Consider the following 16,889-nt stretch of genomic DNA (forward strand, 5'->3'; position numbering starts at 1 on the left):
CATCAACCTCTCCCCATTACTCATTACCAAGAAAGGTTTTGTGCTAACACTTATTCTGAGTAATTACCAATAGTGTCCACTGCCTTTAATAAAAATTACTTTTTGCAAACTTCTTACCATTCAAAAGGACCTATAGTATAACAATGCAAAACAAAAAAAGATCTGACATTTCGATACAAATTTGTAAAATAAAATATAGTAAAAGATTCTTATTGTTGTCTCTTTTCTGTGTCTTTTTTTCTACAATTTCAAACCTGTTTTATGCCAAGTATTCACACAAATATTAACACACACAATGAAAACATTATTAGTTCCATCGTTAATACTTTTATTGCCATCAAAGTTTAAAAAAAGGTTTTTAAACAACAACTCTCTTAAAAATAACTCTCTTGTCAATCTCTATAAAAATACATGTTAACACTCAAAACAGGTTGACGAAAGAGAACATTACAAATTGGAGGAACTATTTATTGTACTTAACAAAACAGATGAAACCAGTTTGTAGACTTGGAATATTATTAGTTGGAGACTTCTGACGATTCATTGGGGCACGAGACTTGAAGGCCTGTTTATGCTTCGTTTTTGAAAGGGAAAGGGCACCAAGGCATTTCGGTACAGGGGACCCTATGAGGAAAATTGTAAAATTCTACAGGAGCATTAAATCAATGATGGCTCCAAAGCTAGGGGGCATGGAGCCAATCACCTTTGTTGCCCCCGTAAAGTATCAGGCGTGGTCTTAGCAGGTAAACTGATCACAAAAACCAGTAAATGCTCAGAACTGCATAAATCTTGAATATCATTCTGAATGGCTACTACCATCTTGTGTTCAGAAGTCTCCCACTGAGAAAATTGTGTCATTTGTAGAGTTTATTGAGACCCCTGCCCTAAAGAAGGTCAAAGGTGAAAACAGCACAAACTTTTTTGGGGGAGAAATTTCAACATTATAGCACCTTTAATGAGTTAAGTAAAACATTAATATTGTATTGTTCATGACAAAGTTAACATGGAAGGACTGTGCAAAGAACCCAATATCAGACAACAATAACAACACCACTCTAAATTGATGATATGTATCACTTTCCTAAAATGACCTTTGCCCAATTTTAAAAGCCGGTAAGCAAAGAAATTTGCTGAACATGAAGTTTATTCCTTGATAAAAATAGGACTACCAACCAAATTTCCATGTGTTGCATATTGCTTGTTACAGGTATTCAGCTGTTGTTTGCTTATCCTGAAAATCACACGAAAGTTTGGTTGGTAATCCTGTTTTTATCAAGGAAGAAGTTTCATGCTGAGCAAATTTTTGTGCTTACCAGCTTTATGAAATGGGCCCCTGTGTGTCAGACAAACATTCCACCACTATAGCTCTCTGAAGTGAACAACACCGCACCAGACTGCAATATGTCGTCAAAACATGCGAGTAAACATAACGCTTGAATATCGACACATTGAGACCCGAGTACCTGTTGACTTAAAAAAGGTTACTAGCCAAAATATGATGTTTAGTCTTACGTACCTGGTACTATTTACAACTGGTTTCTTGCACATTTTTGCTAAGCAGTAAATCGTTAAGCATTTTGTTTCCTGCTTTAGTTGCTATTTGAAAGTGTGGGTCATTTCCTAAGACTCCATGTTTACTTTTCTAAAAACTTTCTTAAAATGTTAAATTTTAAAAACACAGAACATTATAAAAAGTCTTAGTAGAAAAGTTTATGACAAATAGATGGACAAACAGCATACAATTATTTTGTTATTAATTATTATTGTTTAAGTTAAAGTTTGGCATTTCTGAAAATTACATTCATCTATTTAAACTTGCATTTAAACATTAAGGCTCTTTTCAAAACCACTTTTATCGGCTTCAAGTTCAGCTGTGTCACTTAATTTAAAATGTGCACTTTAGGTAAAGACAGCAAAAAGAGCGTCATTTCGAAGGGGGCTTAAAAGACAACTCCACTCTACCTCCAACATTATGTGCGGTCAGGTCAGTACCTCGGAAGTAATGGTTAAAACAGGAGGTGGCAGTGTTCCCTAGATGTATTTTATTTGTTATTGCAATTGTTCAAATCTATTTATGTTAACTAAATTTACTCTTGAGATATTTTGAGATAATCCTAAGAAATCAAATTCCTGACATTTCAATTTTCTAAGAATGATAGATTCACATGGTAAGTTCAATACCAACCGGCATCCAAAAAAAACTGTCCAATTAAAAGCGCTTTTCAAAATTGAGTTTCTTCCACACAAAAAAAACCCTTCAAAGCGTGGCTTTGTTTTTGAACAAATGGCTTCGCAAAGTTTGCCAATCAACTGATGGCAAAATTAGAGACCTTAAATTAAACTGTTTAGAACTCTAGGTGGCAGCAGACTTACCAGGTAAATTTCTATTGTTTATGTAGTTCTTAGCAAGCGCACATTACTGACACCAATTTGATTACGCCCAAGTCTGCTGCTACCAAAAAAAACCCCAAATTCACTCTTTAAAGATCGTCCATCGTCTATCTTCAACTCTGACCTTTGTCGTATTTACTTTCCCTGAGTAGTTGGCGTAGTCTCTCGTTGACCTGCACCATGTCTTTGGTTTTGTTGATCTTGAGGTATTGATCTTTGCGTACCTTCACCATGGTGACCCACTCTGGAAGAGTCTCCACCATCAAAGATACATGCTTCTCACATTGAGCTGTGTGTAATTCATGAACAAAAAAAAAACAGTTTTACTTAAAGTTATTACAGTTATTCTCGATATCGAGAATTAATAAATGTTTTAATGTTTTATCAAAAAGTAAAGCATTCCATGGAATAATATTTCAAGGGAAGTCTTTCACCATTACCTTCTGTAAACCCTGTAAGCTATTTGTAAATCTGTGAACTTTTAATTGTTGTTCTGTTCAGAAAGTGTCCAATGGCTTTAAACAACACCAACAATGGACTCGCGGTCAAGACACTTTTTATTTGGGGGGGGGGGATGGGTTCTTCCGATGCTGCGTTCTAAAGCTGCAAGTCCCATGTGTTGTGCAATGCACGTAAAAATATCCCAGCACACTAATAAACTAGACAGCAAAGCTGCCATGGCGAGCTGCCGATCGCCAGATAGAACCAATGACTGACAGAAAAACCAATCATTTGATCAACTGATGGTCACAGGGGTGGAGACATTGACAAGTATGAAGTTAAGACCATTTAAGGTTCTCATCTTTCCATATTATCTACATGTAAGCAGCAATATTTGATTGAAGTTTTAAATCTGTACATCATTGCAATAAAGAGTGATGACCATTTAAAGGGACACGTTGCCTTGGATCGGGTGAGTTGGCGGTATAAAAAGCATTTGTAACCATTTGTTATAAAATGAATATATGGTTGGAAAGATGTTTTAAAAGTAGAGTCAATGATCCACACGAATTTGCCTCGAAATTGTTTGGTTTTCCTTTTGCTTTGCGAACTAACACGGTCGGCCATTTATGGGAAAAAAAAATGGCCAACCGTGTTAGTCGACAAGGTAAAAGGAAAATCGTGCAATTTTGAGGCATATTTGTGTGGATCATTGTAGTTTACTTTTAAAACATCTTTCCAACCATATGCATTTTATAGTGAACAGTTACAAGCCCTTTTCAAAGACCACCTCGACCGGCCCAAGGCAACAGGTTCCTTTAAGGTTTTCATTGTTTTAGCTCATTCAACTTGAACCAGTGATAAACTCTTTATAAGTTTTATATTTTTGTGTGAAGCTTCATGCAAGAAGTATATTTGATTGAAGTTTCAAGTCAGAACATCGGTGCAATAAGGAGTTTTGATCATTTAAGGTTTTCATTGTTTCAGCTCATTCAACTGGAACCATTGATGCACTCTTTGAATTTTATCTTTTCATATGTATCTATACGACAGACGCAATGTATTAAGTTTCAAGTCAGTACATTGTTGCAAAAAGAAGTTATGACCATTTAAGGTTTTCATTGTTTCAGCTCATTCAACTGGAACCATTGATGTATTCTTTGAATTTTATCTTTTCATATGTATCTATACGACAGAAGCAATGTTTGACTTAAGTTTCAAGTCAGTACATCGTTGCAATCAGGAGTTATGATCATTTTATGTTTTTGCATTGTTTCAGCTCATTCAACTGGAACCAGTGACAGAGAGATTGATTTTTGTTTAAACAAATTATTTCAAAACTTTAAGATTTAAGTTTGAGTTTGTTTCTTTAAAATCCAGATGTCAATGTTTGACTTGAGCCTGAACAAAAAACTTTAACATTTTTTGTATTCCAAAAACTTTAACATTTTTTTTATTCCAAAAACTTCAACATTATTGGAAAACATAGCTAAAAACTACAAAAAATGACTGACAAGTATATATAATAATCTCACTTGGGCTTGTACATACCAAAATCAACTCAACTCAAAGACTGAAACTTAAACCAAAAACTTAAACATTTCCAGAGTGCGGACGGCCGGACAGACGGACAGACAAAATCGGTATTACATAGGCTCGCATACTGCTAAAGCAGCTCGCCAAAAAGAGAAGGGGTTCGCCCTGGTGTTCCTGGTTTGATTGGCAGCATATTGTGCGACAGCACTTTGCAAACTTTAACATGGTGCTAAGTAAGGGAATGGTCGAATACTTGAATTTGTCAAAAGCGTAGCACCACAATACCTTGCAGGAAAATACTGACTGTTATAGCACCTTGAGTCTCACTGAGTAACGAATATGAGCGCTTCATAACTAGCCACTATTATTATTTTCATTTACCTTTTGATAATGCTGATTGATAGCTCTCTGTTAGTTTCAGTACAGCAGACTCCACTGGTATGGCTGCCTTCTTCTCAGCAATAAAATATCTGATTTTATTACGTCAAGGAAAAAAACAAACAACACTCATCAGTACTGATGATAAAAAAATAAAAAAAGTTTCTTTAAAGTCACATGGCCAATGGAGTGTATATTTTTTTCTTAATTACTCCACAAGCTGACTAGAAGAAAGAACTTACTTGGTAGAGAGCAGTTGGCCCAATTTCATGGATCTGCTTACTGCCAAATTATGCGCTTACTATCACCATTCTCCGCTGACATTCTGTGTAAGCAGTGTAAACGTTGTAACGTGGAGTACCAACGTGCACAAGCCCGAATTCCCAACTAACCTGTGAAATACGCTTGATGTGAGCACAGAATTCCCTGCTTCCGCAAGCGCAGATTCGTTGCTTATGTTAAGCAGAGCTCTGAAATTGGGCCATGGAGAGCTGTTGAAAGAAACGGCCCCCTTTGAAGTAACGTAATTTTAGGGAAAGAAGTATTTTTTCACCTTAACAATTAAATCTGAAAACAGATTCAGGCTAAAGCCTTGCTCAGGCATCAAAACATAGCAACGAAATTTGTTTCAATCAGTGTTTTCTGACAAACGGCTTTATGAAACTAGGTCTTAGTGTGCGACAAAGGCAGAAAAGGATACACTCTGAGAATGCGACATAACTCAGGAAGCCGTTCCAGCATGGAGATTCTTTCTTGGTCAGCTGGGTTACGGGTCATCATAGCGGTCAAGTTCATGGCTTCTTTGGCTCGAATCTACAATATAAAATAAATTTCAGTCCGGAAGGTTAAATGCTAATGTAAACTTGCAGGTTTACCAAACAGTTATTGCCACGCTACAATGAAATATATGCATCAATACTAGGGACAGTTTATCCATTCTGATTGGTCAAGAGATCAAGTGGCCATTATTAAACATGCGATATAAACACAGCGGGGAGTATTTAAACATGGCCTGAAGAAATTGAGTAAAAAAAGACCGATGTTTTTAAAATAGAGATGTTTTTATAAATTGGAATTAAAGAGTGGTGACTGAAGCCATGTTCTTGTTCCTGAGAATGCGATACAAGTTTTGACGTCATGACGCTGTTTTCAATGGGAATGTTTTGCGGAAGTTGAGCACATTTCAACTGATGTGAATTATTCATTGCAAAGTTGAGACGTAAAAAGAAGTAGCGAGTTGCAGGAAGAATGAACCAGGCTTAAGTCTATGTTGGCTGTTTAAAACCTTGCAGTGCATAGACTGATGACTTACTCTATCTAGTAATGATTGGTTAACACCGCTAACTGCCGACGTCTTGGTTTCATTCTTGACTGGTTGCTTGGAACTACTCTTCTCTTCCACTTTGGGCTTCTCTTTCTCTGCTTTTAATAATGCAGAGTTTTTGGCGACGACTTCCAGCGCTTTAGCTACCTGTGGAAATTAAAAATAAGATAAATTGAAAACAAAAAAAAAGCACTAAAATTCTGTACTTCAATGGAGGGACCAGCCACAGAGACCTTTGGACCAAATGGAAAAACATTCACCTCCGGTAGATTAATTGCCACTAAATGGAAGACATTTGGTCGGGTTATTTTCACAGTTCTCTGAAGGAATGTGCGTGCTTAGACATACGTGTACAATGCTGACCATGTGCACGCACGCTCAGAGCCGCATAAAAAGACCGTTATGTCTAATGCCTTTTGGATCTGGATACATACTCTACGATCTACGTAAATAGATCCAAACAAAAAGAGAAGATGATAAAGAAATTTCAGTTTTAGATGTTGGAAGAAAACACCAGAGAATTAAAACCTATGCAGTCAAGTAGACACTAAGCTTGGGCGATATCGATTTATTTTATTCACGATATATCGCCGCCAATATATCGCGATATTCGCGATTAATTAAATTTGATATCATCAGTCTTCTAACTCCAAGTGAAAATTGTAGAAGAGACAGTCATAGCATAAGAGAGGTGTTCTAATGACCTATTCTTCTGGTTTTACTCCAAACCTATGGGGTGCAAGATGTCTCAGCTAGCAAATACATCGCGATATTTAAAGCCATTTCGGTAAACAGTGTTGTCCAAGGCCCACACTTTGTGTACCACAACTTCTATATCAAATAACAAACCTGTGAAAATTTAATCTCAATCGGTCATCGGAGTCGGGAGAAAACAACGGAAAAACCCACCCTTGTTTCCACGCGTTTCGCCGTGTCATGACATGTGTTTAAAATAAATCCGTAATTCCCGTTAACGAGAATTTATATTGTTTTGCTGTTTTCTCAAAAAGTAAAGCATTTCATGGAATAATATTTCAAGAGAAGTCTTTCACCATTGCCTTCTGTAAACCCTGTAAGTTATTTGTAAATTTGTGAACTTTTTTTTTTTTTTTCTGAACCGAAAGGGTCCAATGGCTTTAATCGATATCGCGATATATCGATTAAAGCCAAATTAAAACAAAATCCATCCGATATCGAAATCGTTTCCAAATTAATATCGCGATATTCGATAATATCGTGATATCGCCCAAGCTTAGTAGACACTGAAAAACCAATCGACATAGCGTGCCCCCAGTGGGATTTGCACCGATACTTTGTGTAAGTCTGCAGTGTCAGTGTGTTGAAGGGTCAATTAATGACACATTTAATAATACAAATAATCTTCAAGTACGCGCTAATCCTCCAATCAGATTGGCAGAATGGAGTGGTGATAAAAACCTATATTGCACGGCTAATATCACTACCATGCGTATTGTGTGTTCTATGTCACGCGCCAAGTTTGCTTAAAGATATATACGTTATCACACGCACGCTCGTGGAAATACGGAAAATATAGCGCACCTGCGTCCCATATCCAACTCAGCCTTCGGCCTCGTTGGATATGGGACACAGATGCGCTATTATTTTCTTTATCCACTCGCGCTTGTGTGACAACTTATAATAGCACAAGTATTGATGGAAATTTGCGTCTGGGATAAAGAATATCAATTTTGGTTTACCAATATACTGATGTGTGTTAGCACTGTATACCATGTATACTGGATACCTTCCTGAGCTCTGTGAAAACAAAATTACAGACATAATACTCGGATGGGATTCAAACCTCTAGCTACTAGACTAAATGGGCCATCTCAGTGGTCTTGTTGGTAAAAGACACTGCTCTACAATTGCAAAGGTCATTGATTTGAATTGCACTGTCACGACTTACTCTTGGGTTAATGACGACCCTAGCTTTGTCAAGGACATCTTTAGCTGTGTTGTACGTCTTGACTGCAGGGGGTTGAGGTAAATCAGCAGACTCTACCTCAGCAATCTGATCAAGAGGGAACTTGGGATGCCATCGGGTCAGCTTGTCGTTTGGAACGCTGAGGGGTCGGTCCAAGTTTGACAGAAATTCCTGAAAGTAGTAAAAGAGAGAACATTATGTAATTCTTAAAGGAACATGTTGCCTTGGATTGGACGAGTTGGTCTATAAAAAGCGTTTGCAACCCTTTGTTATACAATGCATAGTTGGAAAGATGTTCCAAAAGTAGAATACATTGATCCACACAAATTTGCCTCCAAATTGCGTGGTTTTCCATTTACTTTGCGAACCAACACGGTCGGCCATGTATTGGAGTAAAGAATTGACTCCCGAAATTGGCCGACCGTGTTGGTCGCCAAGGTAAAAAGAAAAACGTGCAATTTCGAGGCATAATTGTGTGGATCATTGTATTCTACTTTTACAACATCTTTCTACCCATTTGCATTTAATAACTAATGGTTACAAACGCTTTTCAAAGACCAACTCGACCGGTCCAAGGCAACGTGTTCCTTTAAGGTGATCCCCTGGCTGCCGCTTCCTCGGTTGTATCGTAAACTTGGTTGTGATCCCTGGCCTCTAGGCAGCTAACAGTTACATGGCTTCTGACTGGCACCCCTGAACAAAGAAAGTGACTTATAGGAAGGCTGCCAACCTAGGGCTGGATAGCTCACTTTGTATAATGCCGGTATGTTAGTCCGGACTTTGGATGTTGTTGGTTCACGCCCCACTCCAGTCAAGTTTTCTTTGTTAAACCCAAAACTACTAATTCTTTTCCAGCTCTCAATTATATATTGTTAGCATTGAGGAAAACTAAACTTCGGACAGTTAAATTTGAATCTTCAAGGAAAACAGACTTACACAGTGATGCTCCTTGACTATGTCCAGTAGATTATTATGAAATATAGTGCGTCTAGCGATCAACATAGAGGGGGTAAACCTGCTCATAAGTTTACATGTAGAGCTGTTCTTGGTTGGTGCTGATGGCTCACTGCTGTCTGGACCTGTCGGTAAAGCAATACATATTCCAGACAGGGATATTTAATTCAAAAGATCACCGATGATAGATGCTATGACGGTATAATGCCAGACAGGGATATTTAATTCAAAAGATCACCGATGATAGATGCTATGACGGTATAATGCCAGGACTGATACTTTGTTTCTCTTAAGGGCAAGTAGGTCTTCCAAAAGAATATCAAGGTTCTCAAGTATCGATACGTGTGAATTGCGTCCGATGTGTTAACAAATACTTGATTAACAACAAGTTGAAAACATTCTACGTACTTTGTTTCAGAATAACCAAACTTTCAGCTCGTTCTTGATTGATTAGCCGAGACTTAGATTTTCTTGCTTGGTACGTGTTTCCCTCCACCTTCTAGATTGTTGTCAGAGGAATATCAATTCCTACCTTCAGCTCCCCAGTAATGTTACTCCCTTGGGTTGTTTTCAAAATAAAGCCCCCCCCCCTTTTTTTATATAAAAACAATACTTAATTTTGTTAAATAAGTAATTGTTCAAATGTTACACTTGTTGATAAGATAAACTCAGTTCCATACATACCAGCAGGCGTCTGGACCCCTGATCCAGTATTTGTCTCAATGATCAACTCCATCGTTTTGTCTTTGGGACCTTTTGATTCTCGCTTCATGAAGTAGGCGGTGGGGTAAACTGTCTTGATCTGACCAACGTTTCGCAACTCAAATGTCCTGGGACATAGAATATCAAGAAACACAGACTCGAATATTAGTTATTAAACTCAAAAAAATTATGCAACTCAAAAGTTACTTGGAGAGCTGATGGTTTAAACCCAAGCGAACAAGTAACCCCTTTTCACACGTCAACAAAGTAGCCAGGGTCCCTTGCTACAAAATTTACGAGCATGGATTGTTTATTTGTTATCACCATGTGTGACTTGTTTTGTGAGGTTTCACACTGCAAAGTTAAAAAAACTAACAACCGTGTGCTCCATGAGAGTGAACCGCAAGTTGGTAATCCTGATCACCTTAATGGGGCAAGATAGCACCAACAATAGCATGCGCTGTATGGGCAACTTTACCCAGATCGTCGCTCAACAAACAAGGGTTCCCTTCCCACGATGATGTGGCGCACGTCCTTGGTAAAAACTTCCGCTAGTTAAAATGTTGTCGTAGGTCTGGACCTCCGACAAAATGTAGCAATGTTGGACAAGATTTTACAAGGGACCCTGGACACTCACGCTACAACCACGCTAAAATTTAGCAAGGGACCCTTGCTAAATTACTCTCGTGTAAAAGGGGCTTAATAAAGCAGAATTGAGGAAACAAGTATGTACCCAGAGCTGCCAACATTGGTTTTTGAAAATCAGGAAGATTTTATTTTTAAGTCAGAAAGACTCAATCTCAGCACGCGTCACGACGATTTTTGCGGACATAAAAACCAATATTCATGTACAGACATATACATTTGAAATATTACTAAAGAATATTGCTGTTTATGTTTTAAATGTTTTGCACATGTTTCTAGTTTTGAAGCACTGTCGGGTAACATTCGTCTAAAAAGAGGACCAGCATGGTCAGAAGATGCAACATTTAAGTTATGTTCAATTATAAACCCTGTGAATAAAGTTTCTGCCTTTATTATACTGCTGTCATCAGAGCCCGATTTTCTAAAAAAATCTGCAATGCCTAGCGTGTTGGATCGTGCTGTTGCACTACTGCAATGTTTGTCGGAATCTATGTGTCTCAATATGTCGTTTCGTCCGCCGTATTTCACAGATACCTCTGAATTGCACGTAGTGCAAAAGGCATGGTTTTCATCCTTTGATGATTTCTTTATACAAGGCCATTCTTTGTGGTAGTCTTCTTTGTAGTTTTGAGCATATTTTCTTCACCGACTTACCAGTTGCTCTGCTGGGCGTCGCCATTTTGCTTTACATTCCCAACCACGTTCCCAGTGGTGTACGATGTAGCAGCGTCATTTGCTCGATCGTGGGCAGTGCGTCGTAACGATCCCACACGAGTATACGCCACTGTAAGTGCAATCATCTATTCCAGGGGTTAGTGACGAGAGGTATCGATATAGCGCGCTACCCATGGTGGCGAGGTTGATCAGTGCGTGCACATGTATGGATGCGCAGAAGACGAAACTACGGTTAGAACAACTTTTTCTGCGCATCTATGCAATTAAATATGCACGCGTGCAAACGTTATACACACACGGGCCACGGCGGAGGGCTAGGAAATTCGTCAATTTTATTATTTTTTCATTAACAGGTTGGGGATCCGGGAGATTTTGACTGCTTGCGGGATGACGGAAGATTGCCGTCAAATACGGGAGTCTTCCGCAAAATCCGGAAGAGTTGGCAGCTCTGATGTACCCTTTGGGTGTTTGGACAATATACTTTGAACGTTTAGAAATAAAGGAGCCCAAATTATTTTTTTGAATTTCGTTTGATTTATTTTGTTACAGGCAAAGTAAACCTTTCGTGTCGGGGATGGTTTAATTGTTTTAAAGGCAGTGGACACTTTTGGTAATTACTCAAAATAATTATCAGCATAAAACCTCACTTGGTAACGAGTAATGGGGAGACGTTGATGGTATAAATCATTGTGAGAAATGGCTCCCTCTGAAGTGACATAGTTTTCGAGAAAGGAGTAATATTCAACGAATTTGATTTCCAGACCTCAAGTGAAATCATGCATCATGTTTTTTCTTTCATTATTATCTCGCTAGTTCGACGACCGATTGAGCTTAAATTTTCACAGGTTTCTTATTTTATGCATATGTTGAGAACAACTGTTAAGGCTAGTCTTTGAAAATTACCACTAGTGTCCACTGCCTTTAATCATGAATGTAGATACATGATACAATAAAATCAACCTGTGAAAAGGTCGTTGTGTTTGTGAAAAATGACTAAAGATCTGGATTTTGTTTCTTTCTTTTTAGTAGTAACTGATACACTGGGTCGTATTCATAAAAAATAGCAATTGCTTTTTCTAGACTTTTGCTTAACTCTTTATACATACATCTGTATAAAGATATCGCAAAAGCAAAGAAAAAGCAAATGCTATTTTTTATGAATACGGCACAATATGTGTTCCAATTTCTCTCTGCTATACAAGGGAAATTGGTCATCAAAGTATTAACTAACCTGCGGCACATTTCTTGAACAGCTTGTTTGAGTTTAGGGAAGGAACAAGTCTCGGAGCGGTTGTGGAGCATACTGACCACAGTGTCCATGCTGCGAAACATCTCCTCCAGAATCCTATACTTGAAGGGTAAGGTCAGGGTATCTGGTGAAGACTTGATCAGGGAACTGTACTTCTGGTACGCCGGCATGAATGTCTCATCCCTTTGTCCAAAATAAAAAGAAATTCTCTGTTAAGCTCATCCCCGCATTTAAAGGAAATTGTTAATGTTTGGGACATCATACACTCAAAAGGCAAGTTTCAAAAAAAGATTTCTTTAAGAAATAAGGTGGGTATTAAGCTACTCCTGGGAGCAACCTTGGGGAATGACAGCCAGCCCGTTCACTTAGATCTACCCCGGCAAATTGGAAATACAAGGGAAAGCTACCATTGCTCTGGAGTAGGGGGTTAGCAGTAAAATCCTTGACTCTTTTTTAAAGATGCAACCAGAACCCAGTGGAAAGGGGAGCTAGACGGGGACAGTAAATTTTTCTGTAAAAAGTTATTCTTGTAATTTATTGACCCATTTCACCTGACGTCATCGTCAGAATAATCTTGGATGCGCCATTTTGGTGGTCAATCTTAACATGTGTTATTCAGTGAAGTGCGCATTTTTAGGTGACGCGACGTTTACACCTATGCCTATTGACCACCAACATGGTGAGCGTGGCATCAGTCGCCGTGTGTGACGCGCGTGCAACGGGTCAATACTTGATATTTTATTGTTTCTCTTACATTTTCTCACTGCTGGCTTCTTTTGCCTTCTTGCTGCTGCTTTTTGCGAGACTGGTGGAATCCTTTGTAGCTTTCTGCTGGATTTTGGACTGATCTACAAACTGCTTGACTTTACTAAGTCGAGCTTGAAGATCGCTCAGCTTGCATGTCTTTGACAGTTGCTCTCTCATCTGTGCTGGTGACAACTTTTTCTGCTCAGGATAAAAGGAAAACAAGTTGGATTTGAAACTTTGCTCAGTGGAAGTATAACTAGGAGAGGTTTGCGGTAGCAATGTGTAAACCTCTTTTGAGTAGTGTTGGTTCTGAAGAGAACCAGTGGTTGACAACTTAATGTTTTTATCAGTTTGCTCCAATTTTAAAAGTTTGCTCTGATTGTCTTCAGATCGTGTGCTCTTGAATCGTCTCTGACCTTTCTGCTGAAGACTGTCAGAGCACTGATTGAAACGTTGAGCTGTCAACTTACTAGTTCTTTCCCAAACCAACACTACTCAAAAGATATTTACACAAAAAAAAAACAAGAGCAATGCCAAATTTACAATGATTTGGGTCTTTTTTGAGGCCATTCTATAATAACTAAATGTATACAACTTTCAGAGGGCTTAATTCTTATTCTTTTCAGGCAAGGGGGGGGGGGGTAACTCTATGTTTATACGGCTGTCAGTCTTCTAAGTAAACAATTAACTTACTTGAATTTTACCACCATTGTTGCTCAGACTGCTTCCGGCTGATGCCGAGGGTATCTGCAGGACATCTTTGACTGCTCCTCTGATGCGGCTACTCACCCTAGCAGTCGACGTACTTCCGTTAACTGTCGACGACGAGACAGATTGAGAAGACTTCTCAATGAAGCTTTGAAGCTTTCCAGAGTCAAGTGAAGACGAGGTCGAGCTGGAGAGTTCTTGGACGTTGGTAAACTCGGAGGTTGATTTGTTTGAAGCCATCGTTGACTTTGACGGTTTCTGGGATTCGCATTGATCACCAGGGCTCTAGTTTGAAAGAATTAAAGTTGACTTGTAAGATTTGAACTTTTGCATGGTGGGAGTATAATTTAGGTGCTCAAAGTTTGTGATAGCATCATGTGTAAATCTTTATTGAGTAGTGTTGGTTTTAAAAAGAACTGGTGGTTGAAAACTCAGCGAATCGATCAGTACGCTCCAATTGTCTTCAGCTGGTTTGAAAACTAACTTAATGAACAAATTTCATCATCTCATCATAATAACCAGTGAACACTCAATTTGAATAGCAGTCAAGATTCAGTGTTTCATATTATGCTCTGGGTAAGCTTTTAGACTGCAACCTCCAGATCAGCAAAAGACCGATTATCGTTGTGCCAGACATTTCATTCAGAATTTTTTTTTGGTATTTGTCATCCCTAAGTAACTTCAACACTTGAAGTACTGTAGTCTGCGGGATTTAAACTGAGGACTCGCCCAAGACCGAATAAGAAAATGGATAATACTTTTCAAAGCTTTGACTAACCTGTAAATGGCTTATGTTCTAAAAGAATAATGTTCCACCCAACTTGACAATATCCTTCAACTATAGCTGAGTGTTACACGTTTACGTTTACGTTGGTTTACTCAGCAGGATCCACAAGTTTGGATGTAAAAGCTAAGGATGGTTGATTGGTGCTCAAGCAGTAGGAATACAAGTGCCTCCAGGATAACAAAGGGGCCTGAAGAAAAAAGTGCAGGTGGAACGGATCAGTAAATACCTTGGTATTGAGGCACTCCAGCAGTGACGACTCTAGACTTTTCTTAACCGACTTTCTGCCCCGAGCTGCCGATACTCCTTTCCTCTCAGCATGAACTCTCCTTCTAGAGACGCTCGATGGGGTCTCTGTGATCGTCTGGTCACTGGACTCTGCCACCGTGTCTATGCTTCCAATCCTGCATCTCTTCTTCTGACTGGGAGCTGTGTCGCCAGACCGTTGGGGGCGCTTAGTTGGAGTTGACGGGGGAGAGAGCCGAACAGCGGGCGGACTCTTGGATACAATCTGTACATGTTTGTCCAGTGGACCCTTAGCTTTTCTAGACGGCCTCACACTTGTTGTGCGACTTATTCTCTTGGATTTGGCTGTTGCAGTTGGCGTGGAGAGCATGAACTTTTCCTGAAAAAAAAAAAAAAATGTGGTTTGAGATAAAAATCCTATTTGTGGTAATATTGGTAGCCGGAGAAGTTTACAATGCAATCCACGTTTTGTCTTCCATTACTTTTGTGTTTCAACCTACGTTTCTTGGCCCTAGGATGACTGTCAAGCATGGCCATCGATGGGTTTTCAAAAAGTAATTTATCTAATGCACTAAATGATAAACCAAGGAAAAAAATACTTGGACTTGGGAGTCTACTTATTGAAACATTGCATGCAGTTAAAAAAGTCTAAAGACTACCATGTATTGGATAACTTTCCCTATCCTATGGCGCCACCACTTTTTCACTCATTTTTACAAAAAGGGATATCTCATTGAGGTAAATTAGATACTATATTATTTCAGATCGAGTGAAAAAGTGCAGTGGTGGCGCCATACGGAAACTTTTCCGAATAAGATTTAACCAAAATAAAATAAGCTTAACATAGATAGGCCTACTGAGATTGAGATGCATCTTCAGAGGGCAATCTGAAGATTGATACAAAATTGCACTCAACTCACTCACGACGACGCAGAAGACAATGTCGACATTTGCATTAATGATTAATTTATAATTGGATTGGAGTTGGATTGGATTTCTCTTTTCAGAGACATGTCAGATTTTGGAAAGATTTCCGGATCCTGCAACCACTTTTTCACTCAATTTTACCAAAAGGAATATCTCATAATTTGTGAGAAAGTGCTATAAGATACGTATTGTTCATAATCCCTTTTAAAAACAAACGAAAAAGTGGTGGTAGACGAAAATGTTTCCAAACTTTCCGTATCCAGATCCTGCCGCCACTTTTCCCTCATTTTTTTTGTTTTGGTTACAAAAAAGGAATAGGCCGTTCTTCAAAATCTTAATCTTAATTTGAGTAAATTACATACAACTTTATTTTCTTACGAATGAAAAAGTGGTGGCAATAGTGGAAGATATCGGAAACTATTCCTGTAGTGTATCTGTATCGGCATGCAAAAGTGTGGCCATTGTATTGTCAATGTCAGATTGTATTGTACGTCATGTAAGTAACGTTACCTTCAATTTGAGTGTCTCTTCATCCACGACAGCAGACGACGACGACGCAGAAAATAAAGATTCACCTTGCTCTTGAGTTGCACTCAGAAGAACTTTACGTCTTTTCGACGGCTGTGTACTGTCGATTCGTTTTCTTCGAGCAAAATAGCTCGTCAATTCCGCCATGTTAGTTCAAAAATAGGTGCAAACTACTTCAGAGATTTAAGAAATTCAGTTTTCGTGGCACAGTGTGACATTGGCGCGTGTACAGGTCACATGTTGGTTGGATTCGTCGATACTACAAAATAGGGGTGTTTAAAGTACAACTTTTAGATAAAAATGTATTTTGACAACGTTGTTCCCTATACAGCTGCTTAAATATTGTGTTAAAGAATTTAAATAAAAATGTTTTATTAGTAAATGTTAATTAAATTGTAAAACAGTAATTATTCCACTTGCTATGATAAAGCTTTATTCCCATTATTAATCTTTCATGAATGAATAGCGCTGAGTGGACTTTAAAAATTAGCTATTTATTCATGTAGCAAATTTGAAAGGGAATAAAAAAAAAATCCTTTTTTTTTTAATGTCAAACAACACTGAAGTATGTCAAAATAAAGTATTTGTACATTTTGAACATTTTGTACATAATTAATTTTATTTTATGATTTAAAAGTATTCTCTACTTAAAGATTGACGACTCATACCCATTGAAAGCTCTGTACACACGAAAGCTGTTCACACTTAC

The 16,889-nt window shown here is 38.4% G+C and overlaps 1 protein-coding gene across 1 annotated transcript; it reads right to left on the minus strand.

Annotated features, from left to right (window-relative positions):
* Positions 1 to 1,372: 1,372 nt before the first annotated feature.
* LOC117289683 (DNA replication factor Cdt1-like) lies at positions 1,373 to 15,100 on the minus strand. Its single transcript, XM_033770916.1, has 11 exons — positions 14,709 to 15,100; positions 13,681 to 13,980; positions 12,995 to 13,185; positions 12,223 to 12,423; positions 9,654 to 9,799; positions 8,952 to 9,094; positions 7,998 to 8,186; positions 6,059 to 6,217; positions 5,447 to 5,559; positions 4,750 to 4,838; positions 1,373 to 2,680 (listed from the first exon to the last, which is right to left on the minus strand). Exons 1-11 carry the CDS (start codon positions 15,093 to 15,095, stop codon positions 2,505 to 2,507), a joined length of 2,094 nt encoding a protein of 697 aa, XP_033626807.1. The 5' UTR covers positions 15,096 to 15,100; the 3' UTR covers positions 1,373 to 2,504.
* Positions 15,101 to 16,889: the final 1,789 nt, after the last annotated feature.

Source organism: Asterias rubens, chromosome 4 (genome assembly GCF_902459465.1).
Source record: "Asterias rubens chromosome 4, eAstRub1.3, whole genome shotgun sequence".
Classification (NCBI taxonomy): domain Eukaryota; kingdom Metazoa; phylum Echinodermata; class Asteroidea; order Forcipulatida; family Asteriidae; genus Asterias; species Asterias rubens.

Bases quoted from the DNA above. Each gene is read 5' to 3' on its own strand.
- LOC117289683 (XM_033770916.1), bottom strand. From the start codon at position 15,095: ATGCTCTCCACGCCAACTGCAACAGCCAAATCCAAGAGAATAAGTCGC. The intron at 9,800-12,222 runs GTTAGTTAATAC...TCTATGTCCCAG, and splicing joins GTTCAAGAAATGTGCCGCAG to GACATTTGAGTTGCGAAACG. The intron at 2,681-4,749 runs GTAAATGAAAAT...AATTACACACAG, and splicing joins TCAATCAGCATTATCAAAAG to CTCAATGTGAGAAGCATGTA.